The 24,988-nt window shown below is 44.0% G+C and overlaps 1 protein-coding gene across 1 annotated transcript in view; it reads left to right on the forward strand.

Moving 5' to 3' along the window:
• LOC142575187 (uncharacterized) overlaps nt 1–22,998 on the forward strand; it is a 78,554-nt gene extending 55,556 nt beyond the window's left edge. Inside the window, exons 8-13 of the mRNA XM_075684296.1 lie at nt 352–628; nt 3,849–4,066; nt 8,752–8,940; nt 19,391–19,588; nt 21,468–21,610; nt 22,338–22,998. Of these exons, the coding sequence (XP_075540411.1) occupies nt 352–628; nt 3,849–4,066; nt 8,752–8,940; nt 19,391–19,588; nt 21,468–21,610; nt 22,338–22,463 (1,151 nt within the window). The 3' untranslated portion in view covers nt 22,464–22,998. The remainder of the gene's footprint in view (nt 1–351; nt 629–3,848; nt 4,067–8,751; nt 8,941–19,390; nt 19,589–21,467; nt 21,611–22,337) is intronic.
• The last annotated feature ends 1,990 nt before the right edge of the window (nt 22,999–24,988 follow it).

A 24,988-nucleotide genomic window follows, 5' to 3' on the forward strand; every position in this document is an offset into this window, starting at 1 on the left:
CAAAACGCATGTCAGCGTCTAGTGCCGCAATGATCCATGCGACGCTTCGCGTTACGTAGATGTCAACAATAGTTAAGTCTGTCACATTCTTTAGTTACTTCGGATCGTATGCTTTCTTGCTTAGTACATTCTTTCTTGCGGTTTTTTCCCAAATGTATGAATGAGGTTCTACTGCACATATAAAGCCAGGTTCAATAAAGTTCAGCTGGGATCTGTGTATGATGCTACCCATAAGGCACCCATGGTATTTCAGTTGGTGGCTTGTACGTAGCCCCAGTTTTGACAGGCAGTGGCACCTCGATGAGTTTTTGTCTAAGCTCTCTCTCTTGTTTCATTCTTCTGTGTATGCAGAGAACATCCTGCACCGCCGACACTTTGACTTCCCGCCACCTTTCACACCATCCCATTGGCAGTCAACACACCAGACACCTCTGCGTACACCTTTGCGTACCAAGGCAGTTTGCAGTTCTGTGAAACGACGACCTAACATCTCAGCTGTCCAACTAGAAAGCACGCTGCTAGCTCCAGCCACTGAGGAGGACACCCTGATTTCTTCATCTGACAACACCTCCTTCACAATGGCAGAGAACTTGTCACCTGTGCGCCAATGTCCGACACTGCCCTTGACGTAAGTGGTCTTCTGGTTATCACCACATGTCCCTCTGACAAGCCATGTGGAATGGGTTCATTTGCAAACATTTTGCATGCACACTCATGAGCAGAAGTATAGAGACCAGAGAAACTGCTGAGAATGGAAGAGAGTGCCCTAAAATGATCAGGAGAGTGGGGATGCGTTGACCTTCGCGTAGGGCACTTGCAGTGAACAGCATGGCGCTGCTGTGTTGTATCTCTGCACTGAAAATGCAGTGCTGAGTTTAAAGCCAGAAATAGTCAAGGCTGGAAACACACCAAGGAGCTTTACGTCGATTAGCATAAGGAGCTCATGGAAATACTACAAATGAAGCAACATGGCGAGGCCTTGGAGGGGCATATCTTGAGATGAGGTTAATTTGATCGCGACCAGAGGTCTCGGCCAGTGCCCATACATTTCTATGAGACCAAGGTTTCGTTAATTCAATCCTGAAATTAACTTTGGCCGTATAATTAGAACTCGGCTGGCCATAATGCATGCATATGACCTTGGTAGACCACAGTGGCAACTCCAATAGTGGCAGCATCTGTCGTGGCGGCGCTTAACGTACAGTGAATGTGTCTCGATTGAAAACAGCCATCGTTGGCTTGCCCCAGCAAGATTTTAAATTGAAAACAATAGCTCGCAATTAATTATTACAGTATTTACTTCATTCTATTGTGCATCTTTTTTATTTCTTTCCAAGCAAATTCACACGAAAATTGTTTAGGCAGTGCATTGATATGAAACCAAAACTGCATTTCCAACAGCCTATTGTCAGAGTCAGCATAACCAGTGCCATCGCCACTGCGATCACAAGATGGCAACCATGGATGGCAGTTGTACAGGTTATTGCATAGTGTGACTATGGACGACAGCGCGCTGCTTTCAGTCCGATTACAAAAGCACATTCAAATAAGTTATTTTACATGTTAATCATCTAACGGCAACAAGTCACGCCGCATGTTCTTGGCGTTCCAGAGAATTGCCTGGATTGCAGGAAAAATTAGCAAAGGGGTTAGTTTGGGTCACGGAGCAAGAAACATTTAGGAGTGGAAACTCCGCTGTTTGCGACGACCAGAAAAAGTCACAAGCCCGCGGAGCCGTTATCGTGCTGGCGGCGCCTGGCGGCCTGGAAAGAAATTACCGCCGTTGAGAGCGCGCCGGAGCCGCCTGCTCGGGCGCTGCATTTTTTTTTTTCTCGCTGCAGCTTCTCCGATGCGCCACATGGCGCCGCCACTGTATACGGTCCCGTCGGCGCATACAACAATTGTGACCTTATCTTTTCGCCCGCGCTCCCTCACGCTGACGGGAGTTTCCCCTCCTAAATGTCTTACTCCGTGGTTTGGGTGTGGGTCACCATCCCGTTTGCGATTGTTGTAGAGTTGCTTGATCAAACGTGCTGTGGACCGCATCAAGGACATGTTGTGGTTTTTCTTAGCCAGCGATGAAGTCCAGATTGAGACTGATGATGATGGGCAGTAAGTAAATAAATTTCCATTCTGTGAAATTAAAGATTACGGGTTTTGTCTTTTTCTTATTGCCAGAATCTGAAGCATGCTTCCTTTTTCTTGCTCAAAGGATAGGATGCATGTTCGATTTCTACTTTGTCTACTAGCTCTGTCACCTTTACTTTAGTGTTCTACATCAGACCCCTAAAAAGTAGATGTGCGTTTGATTTGGAGATGTGTTTAAGTACAAATGCTGCCAGAATAAATTAGCGGTGTGTTTTGGTAATTTTTCTGCCTCTTGATTAATTAGACCTACCGAATAATTCAACAAGTTGTGATGGTCCTGCCAGGATCGAATTAACAGAAGTCAACTGTATTGAGAAGACTGAAGTATATGGAGGACAGCAGATAGGCATCAACAATGTTTGCATGTCAGGGTGTCTAAGCTCAGTCAAACCAACCTATAACAATAAGCAGCTATGGCTCCGTAACCTTTTTTGGGTTCTTTGGTAAAATAAACCACTTACAATGTTCCCATGTGGCATTATTGGTTTTAACAAATAAATCTGGCTACTGGGCGTCTGTGCCAAAAGGGAAATAAATCTAAAATTTTGGAAAAGCGTGAGCTGCCGCACCTGCTTGCGCACGGCGCAAATTCATGTCATCACGAGCCTTAGACGCCTCTTTCTCGTTTGCCTTTCACCCCTCCGACTCATGTTTCGGAGGTCTGCAAGGGAAATGCTCGGAGGCTGGCAATGCAACAAAGCTTGCTGCACACAGGTGGGTGCAGTGGCTCTCATTTCTTGTTTTGCAGTCTACACTCGTTACAACGGACCTGCATACAACTGACTTTCGGATACAATGGACCATACTTCAGCCTTAGTTTGTTCTACCTATGTTATTACTGCAACGAAGTTCACTTTTAACGCACCATGCTATAGTAGACTATCGGCTACAGTGGACGAAATTAGCTGCAATTTTTTTTAAAATCGGGTGTATAAAACATACTTTTGCTGTGTCAACATGGCTGACAGCTGACTTGCGAGGGTCAGCAGACGATCACGGCTCAATATTGCGCCCAAGGCACGGGGAGGGGGGGGGGGGGGGTTGTAGGCGAGAGGAATGGGGGCTCTACTTTGGCAGCTGCTGCTTACGGCGTGGCCTTCATATCTTGGAAGTGATCTGCGGTGTTTACAAAGTGCACAACTGCGTGGGCGCCATACCTTGAAAGCGATCTGCAATGTGGACAAAGTGCGTGCCCGCACGGGCACCGTATCTTGAAAGCGATCTGCAATGTGGACAAAGTGCGCCCACTGCCTGTAGCTTCGTATGCCCTGTGCTTTTGACGCTTAGTTCGTGTTGAAGCGAGAGACAGCACAAAGGTCGAATCACTCGCTGCTGCTGCCACACTTATCTTGCTTAATTTGCTATCACAATCGATGCTTCGCTTTTCGGGCGAAGCTGCGACTTTTTTGTTTGTTTTTACTTTGGACGTTCGTCACTCACTCTTTGCGATAAAGTTGTTAGACATTGCAACGAAAGTTTTGGAAGGGAGGCGTTTCAGATATTATGGACTTCGGATAAAATGGACGTCCTTGTCGGATTATCAGGGTCCGTTGTAACGAGATTTGACTCTATTTATTTTATTATTTGCAAGGTTCATATTGCACGTTGCAGACAAAACTAATCCACTTCTGCCTGCAAAGTGCCTGCAAATGTCTTGAAGAATGAATGCTGCAACTGCTGCATCGTTTTACGTGCCTCAGGCCACTTGTGGAGAGACTTTGTGAACGGCTTGAGCCGTCATTGCGCAAGGACATTGGAAAAAAGTTGGAAAGCTTCATGGCTCAGTCATATTTGGACCACACATCAACCACTGCTGTGGAGTGCACACTGACTGAGGAGCAGCAGACACTGCTGGACGCACTGGACACCACACTGCAGGAGCAGAAGCGAAGGACAATGAGCCACACACCCCTGCAAGGTACAAAATTATGCCATCTTCAATCAGTTGAGACAGCATGCTTAGGGAACAACTGACAAAAAATTCAGTGAGAAGCTTTAGCTACTATCATACTTCCTTTAAAGGGCAAGTGTCTAGATTTGTGGCCTTTAATGTACCACATTTACTCAAATCTAGGCTGGCCCCGATGCTAAGCCGACCCCCAAATGTCCGAAGCCATAAGACATAAAAAAAAATTGCCTCGAATGTAGGCTGAACAAAAAAGTGAGGACAGCTTTCACAAAATGAAAACAGAATTTATTTAATATGAATATGCCAAGCTTACTCTATGTTATCATCGGTGCTAGCCACGTCGCTACAGCCCAGACCACACACACGCTTACGGACCCGTCCAAGCTCATGTCCACGTGCCCATGCATGCACAGACAGTGCGGCACTGCTCGCATGCATTGAAACATCGCACGATCTCGGTGAGCAGGTCCTCTCTGTTATCACGCACTTGCTTTCCTTATCGCTGTGATCTCGTTGCGGCACACGCAAAAAGCGTCTCCTGTTGCCCCCTCCAACGACGGATGTTTTTCTGATCGATGCTAAAGTCCACCTGGCTTGAACGTTTGACAATGCCTCTGCGGCTAGCACAACTTTTCGTTTGAAAGCGGCACTACAGTGGTATCGCCTGTTCGGTGTCATTACGATAACGCAACGCCGCACGCCGATACTACACAGGTCAAAATAGCAATGTCGCTTGTGTACTTCAGTTAGATACTAGCATGGCTAATAGCGGCTGTGATACTGACTTTTCTAGCACCATGTTTATGCACCATATTTATCATTTTAAATTACAACCTGGCACGTCTTTTAAAATTCTCGAATCTAAGTCGGTTCTGGAGTTTCGCATGTGATTATTTGAAAAAAACTGTTGGCCTAGATTTGAATATATACGGTACTTTTATAATTGAGGGAAAATATCGTTTTGTTTGCCGATATGGTCGACCAGCACCAGTTTCTGCAAATCATTCTGCGTGCAAACTGGGCTTGCAGGATGTCAGAAGTGCCGGGTAAGCCTGGCGGCCCTGCATGACCACACTATCCATGCGGACTGTCTGTAGAGGCAGCCACTCTGAGAGCACTTGCCTACTAATGACAGCTGCCTTGAACATGTCACCACCTCTGCCATTTACTGACAGAAATTGGTATACGCTCTTTTGTGTGAGATCTAGGCTGCCTTAAAGGGACCCAGCAGCATGTCTTGAATGTGGTAAATAAGCTTGCCTAGCCTGTAGACTATGTCATGAGATTCTGGGCCAAATATATTCCTATGCATGAAGCTGGGAGCTTGCTATTTCACTTTCAAAGTTGCCTGCCCTGTTCTTCAATTGTATAGACCCCTACCATATTGCCATGTTGTAGTGACGGTGAAGAAAGGAGCAAAACTGGCAGTTACGAAGCTAGCGTTTTACTGGGCGAACTTCTGCCCTCAAAAACGGTCTACAATTCAAGAACTGCGACAGCAGCGAACACATTCGGCGATCATGGAAAATCTGATCTGTGGATCAAGTGCATCGGCTTTTATACATCTGTCATCAAAGGTTCCAGAGTAGTCGCTGGTGCTCGTGCGTCTTCCAGAAAGTTCTAGACCATTTCGCGTCGTGCATACATGAAATCAGATTACACAAAGTTCAGTGATACCAGACACCAAAAAGAACCATCGATATGAGAAACTTCCGATACATGCAGGTGTGTCCTGCGCTGTGCGATAACATTTTTTATATGGAGAAAAGCGATCACCTGGAAAAGACATACTGGTACACACGTCAATATTATTCCATGCTCTTATGCAAGAGGAAACGTAGGCTACTGGGCAGATTTCTTTAAATTTTATGACTAAGAGGTGCCTTTTGCAAGAAAAACTGAGAAATCTCATCACTGATAAGGCAGTGGCACCATCTGAAAATGGAGAACAATGTGAATGCACCGACACTATGAAATTTACATGGTTTATGGTCATGAAGTCGTGTCAGTGCAAATCCTTGGCAGAAAATGCAAGGAGCGTGTTGGACATTTTGTTGTGTGAGTGTGGTGCACAGCTTCAAGTGTAGTAGGAATCACAAAAATAATGGGGAAGCTGTGAGGTCATGGCAGTGGCAACATTTCAATAACATATAACTCTATTACTATGAGGTGCATTCAAAAACTTCTTGTTCAGGAAGATTTGTACACTTTCTATAAAATGTGTTGCAGTGCCCTTATAAGTCTGGGTGCTTTCTGTCTGCCCATGGACGCAATGTGTCACTTTAGCAATTGCACGCAGCAATTCTGCATCATGCGCTGTACTGATACACCAAAAATGCAGAGCGTGTGATGATCTGTGTGGCTGAAACACAGTACAGAGAAGACAGCAGTAGCAGTTCATTAAGGTATTGATTCTGCAGCAGAGTATTAGCTGGGAAAAGTATCAGCCACAAAAAATCCTAATTTCTTTGTAGCCTAAACAGGCAGTTTGCAATGGAGCATTGCATCCTGCAATTGCCATCATGCATAACAGCAGTGCATCTCTCCATTTATGGAAGGGCATCAGATTTTTTGCTAGTGCATGTCTATGTGTGTGGCTTTCAAGTTTTGAATGAACTTTTGTGTGCACTAGAATAGATTTCTAAAGGCAAAAGTTTAGTAAAGCTTAGTGGGCTTTTGTGTTGAAACCATACACATTTGAAATCTTCATTTCCAGAGTGCTAGTTATATGTGATCACCACCTTTACACATTGGTACAATGCCTTCCTCACTGAGTAATCAATGTGGTAAACCTTAAGTGACAGTGGGGCTTGACCAAACCTGTCACATTGGCCGCATTAATGATATATGACCAGCTCATGCTGATTTGGTATTCATAGATGGACCACAAATGGACCACACCAACTACGCTGACAACGCTGCCGGCACTGCCAGATTTCTCGCTCAGCCCTCACAGTTGGTTCTTTATTCTTTGGCCCTCATTCTGTGCAATTCTGCTGACAGATTAAGTCGCTCATGCTTAGTTCGTTGCGTCGAAGTCGTTCCTGGCCACATTGTTTCTCAGCCTCATTTGACTTGCCACCGAAACGGAAGATGGCTGATCTGCCCGCTTACCATTGGCAATGCATGACATTAGCGGTGAAAAGAAAGCGCTATAGATTTGGAAACAAAGTGCTTCTAACCGATGAGGCGATTGTCACCAACGTGCTTCCATCGGATAGCGACAGTGATGGTCATGACGGCAGCACTGATGCAGTTGGGCAGGCTGCCTCAAGATTGTCCCCGTGGGAGGTCCTGTAGCTGATTCAGTCCCTCATGGGCTTGTTTTCGTGAGGGACCCTCCGCTTCACTATGTGGAGCACCTGGATGCCTTGGAGAAGGATGTCTGCAAGCTTTGTGTAAAGCAAGCAAGGCTGATGGACATGCGGTTTTCTCGTTCAAGCCAATACGAAGTATGTGGCGAGATGCTTGTGGCGATCTCACTCTAGCATTTCTTCTGGATTTCTTGAGCTGAGATGCTGCCGTAGCCACCTTCCTGCATTTTTTAAAGGGCGCCTTTTTGGGCCACCAAAGCGATGCCTCGGCGGAGCTCGTATGTCACTTGCCGTCCGTGACCCTAATAGCAGTGCCATTCTTGAATGTCGACAGCCGCGGCTTGTTAACAACACGTAATTGGAGCGCACAGGAAGCTGAGTCAACAATCAAAAGCCGGATGGAGGAAGGTGGTGGGGAGGAGAACTGACCTCCCCGCCATTGTAGTTTTCTCGAAACAGCTATGCCGTTCCCCATTTTGATTTTTTTTCATGCAACCTATATAATAATTTATTATATAATAATATATATTTCAATAATAATGACAGTTCAAGTCAGGTGAATCAGAAACTCATGTTAGTTCACTGTGTTTCTGTACAGTTTAAAAGCACCATTAGTGTTGCAATTAATAGACAAAAGTATCTAAGAATGTCAAAAATTAAAGGGACACTAAAGCGAAACAATAAGTCAGTCTAGACTAATGAAGAACCCTGCAGGCAGTCATTAAGAAAATATAGTTTGATTATTAGATGAGAAAATGAAGGTCCAAGTATCAGTATTTGAACTTTGCGCTGAAACCCCAGCACCGGTACGTCAACGGGACGTCAGGGATTCCAAAGTATGTTTTTGCATTTGGGCCGCGTTGGCTGAATAAAGGTTCCCGAAACTTGGCATGTTTAATATTTGGTTCCTTTAGAACACAATGTAGTCAATCTGTACCGCTATATATATTTAGTAGGCCCTAGAAGATTCCATCAAAATCCAAGACGTCACAGCCCCCAGGTGCGGGAAATTAAGTAGGTGTCGCCGCCCGTATTTCGTTCTTGCGCTTTTTCTGGCTTACCAGATGTCTTATTGTTGTAAGAGTTGTGTTTTTGGTGTTGTAGAATGGTAATTTACTGCTGCAGAAGAAAACATTTTTCACTTTAGTATCCCTTTAAGTTCACACAGATGGTTTGAAGAACACATCATGATGCACAATGGGACACATGCAGCACCAGGCACCATGTTTGCCTTGTTTAAGCATATTTCATGTGTGTCTTCATTTCATTGTATGTTTCATGTCATTGCATGGCTCACCATTAGTGATGTTTATAAAATTAAAATGACTCGCCTGTTTATTCATCTTCATCATTTCTGATGTTGTTTTCTTTCCTGACCAGATGCAACAAACACGCCTTTGACTGTAAAAAAACGTAAACTTTCTGGGTCTGGCACCAAAGTCCAAAGAACCTCATGGAAATCATCACCTGAATTCCAACAGCCAAATCTTCGGAGAAGTACTCAAGCTCAGAATGAAAATGGCTCTGTGCTCCAAAGTTCGATTTACCCTGTGGTGGTAGACACACCAGGTGAGTGCAAAGTGTCATGTGAACACCACAGCAAGGCTGGCACAGCTGTAATTACATGCCAAAGGCAAGCATCAAGTGAGGAAGGCCTGGTAGATGACCTCTTTTGAATGTGCCCAGTATTTGTTCTTTGCAAATGATGGCTTTAATAGCCACTGAATGAAATCATGACTCAAGTCTCAACCTATCCCTCTTGAATTTGCTTGCCTGCAAATGCAGCAATAATGTTGCTGTCATTCTTGTAACATCTGGCTTCACAATTCTGGCAAAGTCATGCATGCTAGTGTTGGAGAGGAGATATAAATCTAGAAATCAAGCTGACCCAGGACTTTGACAAACCAAAAATGCTATGAACATAATTGTGCTTTACTCTTTCCATCCCATGAACAAGATTGGTTCATCTAAGTGGGTCTGGTAAAAACAGTCAAGGACAAGGTCAGCTTGTCTATGGTACTTTTGATTTATTAGCCATGCCATGGACAAACTGGTTTTGCCTCAGTGCTTTGCCATGCTCCTGGGAGTGGGTTTTCTTTTGTTGGAGGAAGGAAAATACGTTGGCAACTGAGGTCTTCAAAAATAGTTGAGCAGTTTTTCGTCAGAATTGGGGACAATAGGGTAGCACTGAAGGGGTTAAATGACCTATCACTGTGGACATTGTTGCATCCCATCCAGGAGCCATACTTTATTAGGCTCTGTTTCACTGCATTCTTTGGATCAGCATGGAAAATGACGGCAACACAAAAAGGAAGTACACAGGGCAAGTATTGTCTAACAACTGAAGTTTATTAAGAAAAACGCAAAAAAGGAAGATGCCATCTACACGCGCATCTCATTAGGTCACATGGAATAAATCACCAAGCAATTGCATCTCACAATCTAACAAAAAGATAGATAGCTCCGAAACGCAATCATCTCGCATATTTTTTATGTGAAAGGCTTCTGCAAGTTCATGAGCTTATTTTTTGTCTTTGTGCTATATGATGAACTTAGCTATATAAAAAAAGGCCTACAATCACATGCTTTATGTTGTACACTTTCTGCAAACTGTAGAGCATGTGATTGTAGGTCTTTTAGACAGTGAATACAGAATACACTGCAGGGTGCAAGATAACAGGGTGGAAATGCACAACAGAAATAGGAAATAGAAAGATTGGTAGTCCAAGGCTCTGCATAGAAGACTTTTGTGAGCTGCTGCCCTGCAATTGTCCTGCTTGAACAGTATTACTCTATGTAATAATGTGCTGGTTATCACTACTGCTTCACACTTTGAGCAAGATGCATTCTTTACAAAACAGAAGCAAATGAGGATGCTAAAAGAGTGAAGTAACATATAACAATAAGTAGTATGTACACTATACGTACTAGGGTATAAGACAGTCCTCACTGTATGTGTTACTTCTTTCGGCATCCTCATTAACTTGGTGCTGCAGTTGGCTCACTTAAAGCGAAGCTTTCTTTGTCTCTTCCTTCAACTTTCCCACTGCTACTGCTGCTGCTGTCTTGCCGAATACCGCAGCTCTTGCCGAAAGCATGGGTCATTTGAAATGTAGTGTTGTCGTCATGGCATCGTCGTCGCACAATTGTCATTCCTGCTGCCTGCTGGCTACAGTCTTAGACGATTGGCTAGTACTGGACATAGTGCAAACACTGGATATAGTGCGAATTGAGGCAGCAGGTGATGCGCTCAAGTGTGGACTTGAGCTTCAACACCAAAATGTCGTCATTGCCATGCTGGCGTGATCATTTTATTGCCTTCATGCCATTGTGACTACATTGTCACCTTTTCGGTGCCTTCACTCTGGCACTGTCATCACGTTGTCATTTCATGCTCATCACATCACCATCTTGCAGCCATCGTCACCATACCATAGTCATCAGTCCGTCGTCGTCATTTAATTATCATTTCATCATTGTCAACGAATCGCCGTCATGCGGTTGTGGTGATTCTAACATTGTCATTTTGTTGTAGTCATTCCACTGTCATCATCTTATTGTCCTTATGTCTTGTCGTCATGCAGTTGTCATCATTTCATCATCGTCAACGCGTCGTTGCGATTGCACCTTCGTCATAACATTGTCATCATGCCGTCATCATTTAGTCATCATGTCATCGTCGTCATTCCAGCTCTGTCATTCCCTTCATCCACACCGTCATCGCCACCGACATTGTGATGGTATTGTGTTGTCATCATACTATCATCATCTCTGGCATTGTCATCCCATGGTTGTCATTCTGTCGTGGTCATCCCATTGTCATAATTGCTTTGTTGTCAATGCACTCGTAGTGATTCCAGTGTCGTCATGCCATTGTCACCTTTGTAATCATGGTTGTTCCACCATCATCATCGTCATAATGCATGACATGTGCGTAATCAAGCACAAAAAGTCTGTGCCCAAGATTTTCACTGGGAACGAGTAATGTGGTTCTCAGTAAAAGTGTTTCCAGCTGGGCTAAGTAGTCTACGTGCAAATGGTTGCTAAGAAGGAACAGCATTCACAAACATCAATGAAAACTTCGCTTAAACTGATTCCCACAGTGCGTGGGATCTGCAGGTATTTTTTCATAAGGAAGCAACCAGCATTGAACGTTGTCTTATAACCAGGTTTCTGTTCTCAGTATAAAAGTGAAATTTTAGTTATGCACATGTACAGTTATGCATATATATACCATAATACAACGAAGTCGGTATAATTGGCAATTTCCTTTGTTATATTGAAATTTTGTTATATTGAAATTTTATCCTCCAAGTACAGTCATTCATAACCTTTTCTTACACGGAATAGACTGCAACATTTTGTGGATCATCAGGCAATCAGAAAAAGCAAGCTTGAATAAGAAAACAATTCATTTTGTTGAATTTGAGTCAGCAATAAAAGGTAGTTTCATGCCGTCAACATCTTCGAACTGCCAGTGCAAAGCGAAGCAAGCTGCACTTTTGCATCCACTCCACCTCCGCGGCTGGTATGTCGCCCGTAGTGGAAGGATGCTATCATGAAAAGTGCCGGAAACGAATTCTTCGTTGCATCTCCGAAACTCAAGATTACACAACCTCCAGTACTAAATGTGTGGGAAGGCAGCGCACATGATGCCACACCATCTCGGCATTCCCACTCTTTGCACTCGCGGCAGATTACCTCTAAAACACAATGCGTAGGCTGCTTATGTGCTCAGCCGCAGGTGCACCAACTTGCCCTTCCCCCCCCCTCATTTTATGTGCTTGGTCATGCTGCTGTGAGCTCGCTGCCTCCCCCTTTCCCCTTGCTCTTGCGGGAAGACTGCACTCATCAAGCCACCATCTTTCTCGGCTCACCCTTGCACACTTTCACTCGCACCCAAAGCATACAGTGATGGAGTTTATATGGAATATGACGCTGTCCCATTTCATCGGTTGCTCTTGATCACATGGTGCACACTTTGAGAGGTGCGTTTGCATCCGCATTTAGTGTTTCAGTATCCTTCACAGCTCTGGTGAAATCTCATTGCTTTGAAATCATGTATAAACACACTTAGTTAAATTATATGGTTCTAAATACATGGTGTTCTGCGGACAAGAAGTTATGAAAAGTTAATACTTGTTATATCAGAAATTTTGTTATGTTGATGTTTGTTATATACGAGAAAGCGTTTGATTCAGTCGAAACCTCGGCAGTCATGGAGGCTTTACGGAATCAGGGTGTGGATGAGCAGTATGTAAAAATACTGAAAGATATATATAGCGGCTCCACATCCACCGTAGTCCTCCATAAAGAAAGCAACAAAATCTCAATAAAGAAAGCCGTCAGGCAGCGAGATACGATCTCTCCAATGCTATTCTCAGCGTGTTTACAGGAGGTATTCAGAGACCTGGATTGGGAAGAATTGGGAATAAGAGTTAATGGAGAATACGTTAGCAACTTGCGATTCGCTGATGATATTGCCTTGCTTAGTAACTCAGGGGACCAACTGGAATGCATGCTCACGGACCTGGAGAGGCAAAGCAGAAGGGTGGGTCTAAAAACTAATCTGCATAAAACTAAAGTAATGTTTAACAGTCTCGGAAGAGAACAGCAGTTTACGATAGGTAGCGAGGCACTGGAAGTGGTACGGGAATACATCTACTTAGGGCAGGTAGTGACTGCGGATCCGGATCATGAGACTGAAATAATCAGAAGAACAAGAATGGGCTGGAGTGCGTTTAGCAGGCATTCTCAGATAATGAACAGCAGGTTGCCATTATTCCTCAAGAGAAAAGTGTATAGCAGCTGTGTCTTACCAGTACTCACGTACGGGGCAGAAACCTGGAGGCTTACGAAAAGGGTTCTACTTAAATTGAGGACGACGCAAGGAGCTATGGAATGAAGGAGGATGGGTGTAACGTTAAAGGGAAGCTGAAAGCTTTTCCAGAAAAAATGAGTGAAGGGCAGTTCGCCGTGGTTTTCAACCCCCTGAATTCCAATATCGCATCGAAATTGAGCGAAAGAAAGCGCAAACATATTTTATTTCGACGAAAAGTGCAGCAGCAGACATGCCCAGCTCGCGCGCCTCGTTTCCGCCTGTGATTGGTCGGGCTCCTCGTGACGTCAATAATGGTGTTCGTCCGGACCGACTGCTGCCGCTACACACGAAGCACGGTGCAAAGTAGTTTGGTGGTGTTTTGCTGAGACGCTCATGGAAATTTTCGAGAGCTTGCGTTTCTCTGAGGAGTTCGGCTTTAAGTCCAAACTCTACGAGAGCGATTTTACGCGCGACGGTGACGGGCGACGGCTTCGAGCGACAAAACGGGCCGTTGCTTGAACAAATCGCTCGGTGTTGTCGCTCGATCGCTCGTTTCTAGAAATCTAGAACTTGTCGCTCGTCGCCCGGAAATGCTATGAGCAACTAGCCAATTGTGCGAAGCCGAAACTGGATGTACATAACTCAAATAATACTGTTTGTTGCACGGAACGAGCAAACTATTGAATTTTACACGTGCAAGAATAAGAACCTAGTGCAAGACCTTGAGAAATATTTTATGCTCCTTTTTCAGTAATATACATCAACTTAAGTTGATAAAGCATGCGTCACGCTAGTTTCGGCGCGTATATTGCTGACCTCATACCGGGAAGTCGTCGCTCAAAGCCGTCGCTCGCGTGGAGTTTGGCTTGTAAACGACGAGTTAACGCGACAGCCATCGCCTCGCTTATAGCGCTGCCGCTGTCGTTGTGTTGGAAATGTTCTTTGGCGAGTATGTTTTTTGCTAAGCTGCATTCAGCGTTCCAGTGAGTACGTTTCCGGGCAAACAACTGTAGTGTTATGTTCCTGCATGCCTCCTCGTAGAACGTAAGCGGTGATGCGATCTTCAGCATTTGTGCGCTGCCCCAAAGCTGTCGGCAATCTACACAGATGGTTTAAACGCGGGAAAAGTTTACCGGCTGTTTTAGCACGTGTAGTATAGAACCTTCATCAGTGCGCCATCCGCACGCTACTCGTCGAACATCGTTGCAGCCGCTGGTGTTCGTGCAAGCGTAGGCTGCACAGAACGCCGGAATGATCGGCCTACAAGTTCAATTGATGCTGCTCACGTCAACTACCACTCCTATATACACACAAACAAAGGAATGTAGGGTCGAACGAAGCAGGTTAGGACTGCATGCACGCAGAAATAAGCCCAGTCAGGCACGGTTGCGGAACTGTGAAGGAGCGGAACACCAGTGTTGACGTCAATAAGCCGCGGTTTCCGGTCTCCGCTCGCATCGTCAGCATCAGCAGCAGCGCGCGGCGCTCGATGGGGGGCGGAGCTACAGCTCAATTTTAACTGACGATTGCGTCGGTCCTAAGTGAAAAATCCCCCCCAAAATTTTACCTTCATGGTTTATAAGGTTCCCGCATCCGTATATAAGCGTCTTATTGAATTCGACAGACCCTTCAGCTTCCCTTTAAGGAATAAGAAGAGAGTAGATTGGGTGAGGGAACAAATGTGAGTTAATGACATCTTAGTTGAAATCAAGAAAAAGAAATGGGGGGGCATGGGCAGGGCATGTAATGAGGAGGGAAGATAACAGATGGTCATTAAGGGTTACAGACTGGATTCCAAGGGAAGGAAAGCGTAGCAGGGGGCGGCAGAAAGTTAGGTGGGCAGATGAGATTAAGAAAGTTGCAGGGACAACATGGCCACAATTAGTACATGACCGGAGTAGTTGGAGAAGTATGGGAGAGGCCTTTGCCTTGCAGTGGGCTTAACCAGGCTGATGATGATGATGTTATCGAGGTTTAAATGTACAAGCTTAATTGGCCTCTCTATAGGAAGTAATTGAAAACGGTGAAGGCTCCCGCACAACATCAAAACGGAACTGATGGTAGATGTGGAGAATCTTCAGCTGCATTTTGAGAAAGTGCTCTCAAATATTACAATATTACTAGGTGCAGTCAGGGCTATTGACATGAATCTTGTTTTGTTTTTTGTTTTTTCATTCCTTGCTGTGGCTTTTAGTCACTGCTTAGGGTGCTTAAATAGATTAAAAAAAAACATTGACCTTCTTGTTTGCTGTAACTGCAATAAATTTACAATGTGCTTTATTGTTTGGCAGTGACAAATGCCTGATAAGTGGCCATCAGATTATCTTTTATGTCTAGTGGATTGCAGGATAGTATTATTTGGGAAGCACTGCCAGAAGCTCATTCACTCATGCCATATGACATCTCTTTCGTGTGACCTGTTATGGCATTAACACAGTCTCACCCAACGTTACTTGACTAGGTTCAGTTTTCAATCTCTCTGCCTGCTCCAGTTCTGACATTGCCACCAGGTGGTACCACCGCTCCATCTTGCTCCTCTCAGCGGCTTCGCCCCCTCTGCTTCCTATGCTGCTCTCATCAGGCGCCCCTTCAAGCGTGCGCTCAGGACATGCTATATATGCTCTGCGTTTTATTTTCCAACAAAATTTTGTAACAAGCTTGATCAAGCGACAGTTGCGACAGAACAGTATGCAACTGCAGGCTCAGGCCTTTGCTGACCAGCCTCCAATGCAGCTTGTACTACTAGATCTGTACCGTACCTGAGCTTGTGCCATACTTGAGTTCCGTCAGCAGAATTGTATGCTAATTTTTTTTTCTTAATGTATATAGCATTCCAGCGTGCATGAATACAATAATGTTATAGGCATCAAGTAGTGCCGACAGCAACATGGTTCGCAGATTAGGCGGCGCAAGCTAGAACCTTGCTTTACTTCCTATGTCAAGAAAAGGTAGTACTACTGCTGTATAAATATATACAGGGTATCCCAGCTAACTTTAGCCAGAGTTTAAAAATATGTGACTGCCACATAGCTAGACGGAACCAAGGTAATGTTGTTTGCCGTCACTTGGAGATACTCAAATAATTTTTTTCATTCTACTTAATTAGATAATTAGTCTTAATTAATTAATTAGCTTCTCAAATATTATATTTAGATGAAAAGTGTCAATGAGAAAATTGTAGAGCAACATGAAAAACTCCTGCTACAGCTTTCTATTGCTCAATACATGCTACATAAAAGCGTTTTTCCGAGTGTGAAAGAAGCCTGCAAATGTATGCTAAATTGCCACGCGACTGGCCGGTTGAGGCACTTTGCGTGTACTCGCAGGCTGCTTTCACGCTCGGAAAACTCTTATGTAGCAAGTATTGAGCAACAGAAGCTGTATTGGGAGTTTTTCATGTTGCTCTACAATTTTCTCATTGACACTCCTCATCTAATTATAATATCTGAGAAGTTAATTATTCCTAATTATCCAATTAGGCAGAATAAAATAATTTGAGTATTTCCAAGCGATGGCAAACATTACCTTGGTTCTGTCCAGCTACGTGGAATTCGCACACCTTTAAACTCTGGCTAAAGCTAGCTGGGAAACACTGTATATATGTATCCACTCCCTCACACAAGAGTGGGCAACCAATATGGGTTGACACTGAAAGTACACTAAAATGTTAGGAAGTTTATTATATATTGTACTATATATTAATATAATACATTATATTAGAGCAATCCGATTGTACCCGTACTCACAGGGCACACAAACGAGAATTTGATTCAGATGGCTGCAGGTTAGGAGAGTAAGCAACTTCATGTCGCACAGGAGATTGTATTTCCTTTGGAGTGAATGGCAATGCGGAGAAGCAGGCAATTCATAACCCACATTCTAGCGTATGCCTTGAGGGCCTTTCACTTTCACTTGCTGGAAGGACATTTCAAATGCTAGCTGTTGAACTTATGGAAGTGCACTTAGTGGTTGTTTGATTGCGAGGGTTCGTTTGTTTGTGAGTTGCTGTTTTAGGCTTTCATTGTTTGCCATAAAGGAAGCCCTTGTAGCCGCAGCTCTGACCTTTCTTTTTTTTTTTTTTTTTTGCAAAGCTTTGAGTTTCTCTTATTTGATTTGCATCTTGTTATACCTGTTAGCGGTTTGCACCAGCTTCTTTTTCTTTTGAGTGCGGAACTCTGTACATAGCACTTCGCACTTGTCGGAAATTTTGTTTTCACCCTTCATTTCTAATCCTAAATAAACGTGAAGCCTGTCCACAGTATTTATCAGTGATGTCAGGCAATCGATGGTGGCATTGGTCATGCTCGAGATTGCCGCGGCTGAACAGCCAAAAGCACTTGCTGTAGCCAGTTTCTTGCTTCCTACTGCCACACATTTTTTCAATTTGCAGCTGTCTTCCTCCTGCTTTAAGTTTGAAAAACCCGATAAATGGGCCATCTCTGGCTTCAACTGTGTCTTTCTACCATGATGGAGGCAGCGGGACAAATTCCATGTCACTCAATTCTTGCATAGCTTCAGGAATAGTCAGTATCTCGCTCATTTCGTGCATCCGTGCCACAATCTCCCCGTGATCTGTAGAATTCATGAGATTATCCATCTTCTTTCTCGCTTCTTTTCTGGAGGTTTTGACAGGCATGATGGAAGGTTTGGAAAAGCTTTGGGGACGGCACCCTCTGCAAGCAACCACTTGCCTCGCAGCACGGGCACAGTCTGTCCATTGATCACATGCATGTAGCTCTTCAGAAGGTCTTGCTTGTGAAAATTTAGTTCGCATACCTTGGACTTTGACGATAGTTGTTTATCTGAACGTGGAATGGCTCTATTCCACACCGAGCGGAGATGCTCATTGTCGGGGGGGCCAAAAGGAATGATGCTTGAAACGGTTCACATCATTCTTATAGCAACTTCTGCAGCGGAGAACACAGCACGTCGGCATGGTTCGCTGTCTTCGATGGTTGTTATCATGCACAATTAGGTAATCATTAAAATAATCAACTTGGTGTGCACTCTAAACACAACCACTGCTGCCACACACACTCGTATCGCAGCCCTTGTATGGGCAGCAGCGAGAAAACATGGAGCTGGGTGAGACGGCAGCACTACGAAGGCACAAATCGGTGGAGGTTCCGTTCAATTTGAGAACTGAACCTACCGTATTTACTCGATTCTAAGCACCCCCTTTTTTTCACGATCGCGATGCCTAAAGTGAGGGGTGTGCTTAGATTAAAAAAAACTAGAATGACCCCCCCTCCCTCTTTTCGCTGCGACATCCCGACAAGACGGGTGCGAGAAATAACATTTTATTTTTCAAATATTCAAAAGAAAAATCGGTGCAGACAACGAACCCACTGCTTGTGTAGGATGCTCATTCATTATCACCGCCACTCGAGTTCGTCGCACCGCTTGAACCGCTGCTCTCGGTATCCCACATCAGGTCGTCTTCTGTTCCGTCGAAGTTCTTTGTGATCGAGCACTTCTTAAATGATTTGGCCACAACGTCCACTTGGACCCTCTTCCACACGTCCGAAATCCACTTTGCGATGGTTGATGGGGACGATTTCTGCAGCTTTCCCGTCGGCATATTCTTCCGGTCAGGGTTTCGCACCCACTCTTTGTACTCCTGTCAGAGATTGGCTTTGAAGGGCTTGTTGAATGAAACGTCAAGGGGTTGCAGCACTGGCGTCATGCCACCCGGCATCACAACCAAGCCGCTATTGATGTTCCGAAGCTTTGTCTTTACCTCCGGGGTCAGATGGCCGTGAAACGCGTCCAACAGAAGCAACGACCGCGTGCCTGCAGGTCCGCCAAGCAATGATTCCCGAGTGAGCAAGCGCGTTTTGCGGCCTTGGCTATGCGCTCTTCCTAACAAACAAGGGGTGCTTAGATTCGCATGCAAACTTTTTTCCAAACTTTTTCGCGAAAATAGAGGGGGGTGCTTAGAATCGCGAAAATACGGTAGTCTAGTAACATTGGCTTTGCCTTCATGGTGCTACGCATCAAAACTTTCTTAAATGCATTTTGCTATATATTCAGTGGATTTATGACTATATACCGCCTGCATTGCACTCATTCAGTCTTGTGAATACAAATTGACATATTTTACCCTTAGAATGCTTATAGAGAAAATTTCTTCAGTTCATGCTTAAAAAATGCTCCTCAGACACTGTTGGTGTTATTTTTTTCATGTCTTTCTGTCAGGTGATCACAGCCAGATGTCTCCGGCGGTTACTGAAGCTGTGAAGCCACTGAGGAGAAAGTCTGTCTTTGTGTCACCAAACATACCGCAGTCTTGCATTGCCTCTCGGACACGGCGTAGTACAACCATATTTAACCAGAGACCTGCAGACACAACGCCTGGCCAGAAAGTGGCAAACAAGGGTACTTGCGCCACATGTCGTGAGTTTCTCCCTTCTTTCAAGTATGTACCTCAATTAAGACATTGTGTGCTATTCACAAGTGATGTAGCAGCAACAGCCTCCCACGGTGACTTAGCAGCTATGGTGTCGTGCTGCTGAGCACAAGGTCACAGGATCAAATCCATGCCGCCATGGCCACATTTTGATGGGGGCGAAAGGCAAAAACACCCATATCCCATGCATTAGGGGCCTGTTAAAGATCCCTTGGTGGTCAAAAATAATCCGGAATCCCTCACTACCCCATGCCTCATAATCAAATTGTGGTTTTGGCACACGAAACCCCGAAATTCAATTCAATTCAGCAGTAACCAACGCACTCTGCAAAATTGATTACGATGTGTGTTTTGAGTGCTGGCAAGGATGAAGCCCACAAAACCACAGCTAGGAGCATGAACCTGCTTACAGGAAAAGAATCAGAGTGCTGTTATGTCATGACTTTGACACAGTTCCGTTTTCTCTAAGAATAGTGGACACTATGCACACATCATAGCATGGTTAAGTGCCAAGGGAAGGATGCAAGAGTTAGCAAAAACTGCTTCATCAATTATCCGACTGCTATCCAAGTTCATGGAAATGGAGTAATTATTTTGCTCAACATCCACTGTGCGAAATTTGATGCAGTTTATTACATTTAAAAGAAGGTAAAATTTCTTGATTGTAGAGGGAGAATTGAAAGGCAATATCAGAATTGCGGTGATAATTGACATAGTATAAGCTTCTCTGAATAATGCTACTAATTTGTGAGCAGAACTTTTTCAGAAACCCTGAAAACAACGTAATATTCATACAAGCTGTGGACTGACAGATTATACTTATCTGCTTAGTCACTCAATGGCCAAGTTATACTCCAGAGGTTTCAACTCACTGAACTTTGCGAACCAAAGCTAGCTATTTTGCATCGGCAGCGGTGAGCTTCATAATGATTTGACGCTTGACACTTCAGCCACCTGCAACTGCACTGATAGCGTGCGCTCTGGCATTCCTTATGCTCTGTATGAGGAATGCCAGGATGCTTGGCCGACATAACCCTGTGCAGTCCGCAAAAAAAAAAAAAAAAAGAAAAGAGGAGTTATCCATGCATCGGTGACATTAGAGTGCGCCTATTACTCTGGCTGCGTCGTGTTGCTGGAGTATAGAAATTAGTTGTTCACCACCATGATGTCGCCGAGTCTGGCGTGCGCGTGTGCGTTGCGCTGGAGTATAGCTTGCCCTTAACAGCAGAAATTAAAGCATTTTACCCCCTTTCACCCTTCATTATGCAGGGAGCTCAACCACAAGATGACTGTAATATGCAGGAAAGCCAGCCTTCCAATGGCTGTGGCAAAATACAAACAGGTGTTAGTGGCAGGGCAATGTGTCTGCTAGGAAGCAAGAGTGAAATGAACTTTGGTGGTTCTGTGATATGGGGGGGGGGGGGGCATTTGCATACAATTTAAGTGCTATACTACACAATAGTAGTCTTCAGAACTTTCTTGAAAGCACACTCGGATCATTTTTCTTGTTGTATTTAGTTTCACAAATGACCTGGTGCACACGCCCGACCCGTCACACTATGTCTTGTTGAAATACCTTTCATGATGCACACCCGCATGGGCTCTGTACATGCTTGGGCAGTCCCATGAGAGTGCAGGTTATGTTCTGCTGAAATGTTCCATTTTAAACCCTCATCTATGGATCACGTTATAATCATGATAACGCGTGTGCTTGTATGTGTGGATGGGTTGTCAAAGGTCCCCCAGTGCAGTGTGTTTGTGGAAATATGCTAGTACTTTACAATGCCACAGTCATCATGGCTTTTCATGCTCCACTCACCTCAAGTCCAATCCTTTAAGCAGATGAATTTCACTTGTGTGCTGCAGGTAAGAAACCTTCGGCACTAGGACCCATGGCGACTCCCAAAAGTGCACAACTTGCACACAACAAGACTGTGCTGAAGCTGCTCAACTTAGCTTCCGAGAGGAAGCTCCAGTTACTGGCAAAAGTTGGTCCCAAGAAGGCGCGAGTAAGCAGACCCTGCATCTCTTTTTTGACATCACACGCAGGCTGTGTGGTAACCTTCATATTTAAGCTGACAAATTTCCTTGTATTTACCTCTCAATTTTCAGTGTTACAGTTTTACATGGATATTGCATTTCTCATGTCACTTTGTGCAGTGCTCTGTGGATTGGCATACCTTTTAGCTTATAGTATGTTACTCACTCTGTAGAACCAGTGTAACGATGGCATTTCTGCTTGTAAAAAACCAGGGTGCTGACATTATTTTTCACTTTACACAGTCGACATCCTAGCTGCAGTTCAACATTGTTCTTTTTCATACAATTCCGACAGATGTTTGACTTTAGTTCAAAATAATCTTTGCTTCTTGTTTTCAGTTTGATATTTGTCAACAGGAGACCTACAGCGATTACTACAGACCCTCTTAAACCTTTTACCACTTCTGGTGGTTTTAAAGCACGGTTTGAGAAAGTGTGGTTTAGCATCTTGTTGTATTTAGCAGGCATCAGTGGGAAAATCCTGCAGGCAGCACATGATGTCTACGCATGCATTCATTGCACAATCAGTGCCGAAAATGCATTTAACTGGCTATTAGCTTTTTAAGTCGAACTACTTTTGCCAATCTTTAGTGAACTTTCAGCTGCTTTAAATTGTTCCTTTTCTGATTTTTTTTTTCATGTGCTGTATCCCGTGTTTAAAAAAGAATGGCCTGCCTTCCCTGTCTTTTGTTACAGATGATCTACTTGCACAGGACCCTGCGTGGCCAGTTTGAGACCTTTGAGGACCTTAAAAAGGTTGAAGGTCTTGGAGGAGACAATTTCTTCAAAGCTTTCATGTCTGCAAACATTTTGACAAAATAACCAGAAAGCCTTTACAAGTACATTTCTTGTGTATATAGTCGTGTTGTGTAAATGAATGTCAACTTGATATTTAATTGCTGTTCAAAAGTCATGGAACTATAGTTCAGAAACTTGGATACTTTAGCTCTGCACTTCTACCATTAGCACACATTGGTAATGAGTAAAGTACATATTTTTAGCCCATGTATACTGACATGCAGATGCACTAGTGGAATTGATTTGGTCAGTTCATTATTTTTCATTTTATTTTGGCACTCACGCCCATTGCTTTCCGCGTGGTTGTACTTGTACGCTCTTCAGGATGTCAGAATTCATTATTTGTCAGCATGCCAATAGATCAACCAAAGGCCACTTTTATATATGCTTTTTTGCTTTATCTGTTTTGTAGCTTTGTTTTTATGTTTTATATCATATTTTTAATGACTTACAACTTTCAATGTTGTTTTTTTATATGTGCTTTGGTGTGTCCATACTGGCTGCATTTACATGACCAAACAATGGACCATATTGTGAAAATAAAATGCTAACGGTGCCATCGAAGTGTCATCAGCACCCTGGTACCATCGAAGTGCAACTAGCTGAATAAAATAGCTTTAGATTAGGGCACGCAAGTGTTATGAGGGATGCAGTGCAAGCACAAAGGGCCCACAATGGAGTTTGCGTCCCACCCAATGCTTCGGCACCCTATTCTAAAGCTCGTCTAATATTTTATGCTGGTCCAGGTGGACATAATACTGCAGGTTGATTTGAATATTATGCAGCACAGGCTCTTAGTGCCACAGCATTTGTGTTTCATTTGTATTCCAAGCTCAACCTGGAAAAGTAGTCCAGGACGCACAGGAACAGCACCCTATTCCTAGTGGCCCAAGTGTATAACCCTCTGGCAAAGGATGCTGTAATGTCTGCATACTGAAAGTATCAGACACAATCTTAGCCAGAATAATAGTGCCGTGCAACATCTTTTTATTATCTTTAATTTTTTTTTATTTTGCATCTTGAGATGCACAGTAAAGATATGTACAGCAGTCCCTGGGAATGTGGCTAAAGCAATAGTTGGCCTGAGTGAGCCACAACACCCCATCAATGTGTCTGGTATTGATGAAGGGCATCTTTTCTTTAATGCACCTTCCATTATTAGGGATTGATAACACAAATGCTTCATCTGTCATGCCCTCGTGTCCTTCTTTTCATTGTTCCCACAGCACTCATAGCTGCGTGCTAACATACCTGCCAAATTCCGCCCATCGTTGCACAAGGCTATTGTGTTGACATGACCTCAAGATGTGTGGTGCAACTGTCTGCCCATTTTAGAGGCCAAATGGTGCCACCACCCCATCAATGAGAATTCTTCACCTCTGCTTTTGCTTAAGGCACTGCTCCATCATGACATCATAAAAAAAATTGTACCTATACCTACTGTGTTCATTCTTGTACTAGAGTAAGATGAGAAAGTTCCCCAGTTTTGAGAGGTTGAAGCGCAGGCAGCCTTTCGAGCAATGCTGCAAGCTCCTAGCTGCATGTACAAGAGTAACACAAGGGTCGTTCAATAAAGATTTCCCCCTGACACACTTCACTTAGGCGTGCAAATTTCACACAGCGCTATACGTTCATCTCTATGGGTCAGAAAAAAGTATTCAGCTCTTTTTTTAAGGAGATTTTAGTTTTACAGGACTGAAGACTAAGGAGGGTGGCACATGGAGCCAGTGGAGCGAAGGGCAGCTATCAAGTTCCTCTTCAACAAATGCAACACACTTTGAACAAAATTTTCAAGAAATGACATCGGTGTATGGGACAAATTCTTCATCAAATCTAGATGGAACAAAGTTGAATCGGCACCAATTCCCAGTTGACTTCACTCAGCCATTGATGGGGATACTGTCACATAAATGGCGGCCACAATATCAAAACATTTCCGCATGACAATCCAAGAACTAGCTGAAAAAGTCCAGACGGTCTGTATAAAATATTATTCTGAAGCATCTGGCTGTGTGAAAGGTGTCGGTGCATTGATTTCCTTGCTCGACTTCCATTTTCACACGGAGAGCCAAATTACTTGTGTAGCCGTCAACATTTGACTACTAAGATTACTTTTTTTTTTTGCAAGATTGATTGCACAGGATGAAATATCAGTTCAATATTATAGCCCAGAAACAAAATCTGCATCTATACAATTAAAGCACTACAACTCACCATAGCCCTGAAAGATGTGTGCAAACCTCTGCTAGGAAGCTGATGTTGACAGTTTTTGAGATTGACAAGATATGGTGACGATACATTTTCTGCCATAAAGGTGCCACCATAATGGGGCTGTATTATGCGAACATGCTGACAAAATTAAGGAAAGCCATCGAAATCGGCAGGCATGGCATGCTTTCAAAAGCCGTCCTGCTCTTGCAAAACATTTATCCCGTTCACAATCGCTGTTGCACAAATGAAAGCAAGCTTCTGTGGATGTGGAATTCTTCTCCCTATCCCATACTCTCCGAACCGTGTGCTCTCAGATTTCCACCTCTTTCTATCTATTG

The sequence above is a fragment of the Dermacentor variabilis genome, chromosome 3 (genome assembly GCF_050947875.1).
Source record: "Dermacentor variabilis isolate Ectoservices chromosome 3, ASM5094787v1, whole genome shotgun sequence".
In the NCBI taxonomy this organism is placed as follows: Eukaryota; Metazoa; Arthropoda; class Arachnida; order Ixodida; family Ixodidae; genus Dermacentor; species Dermacentor variabilis.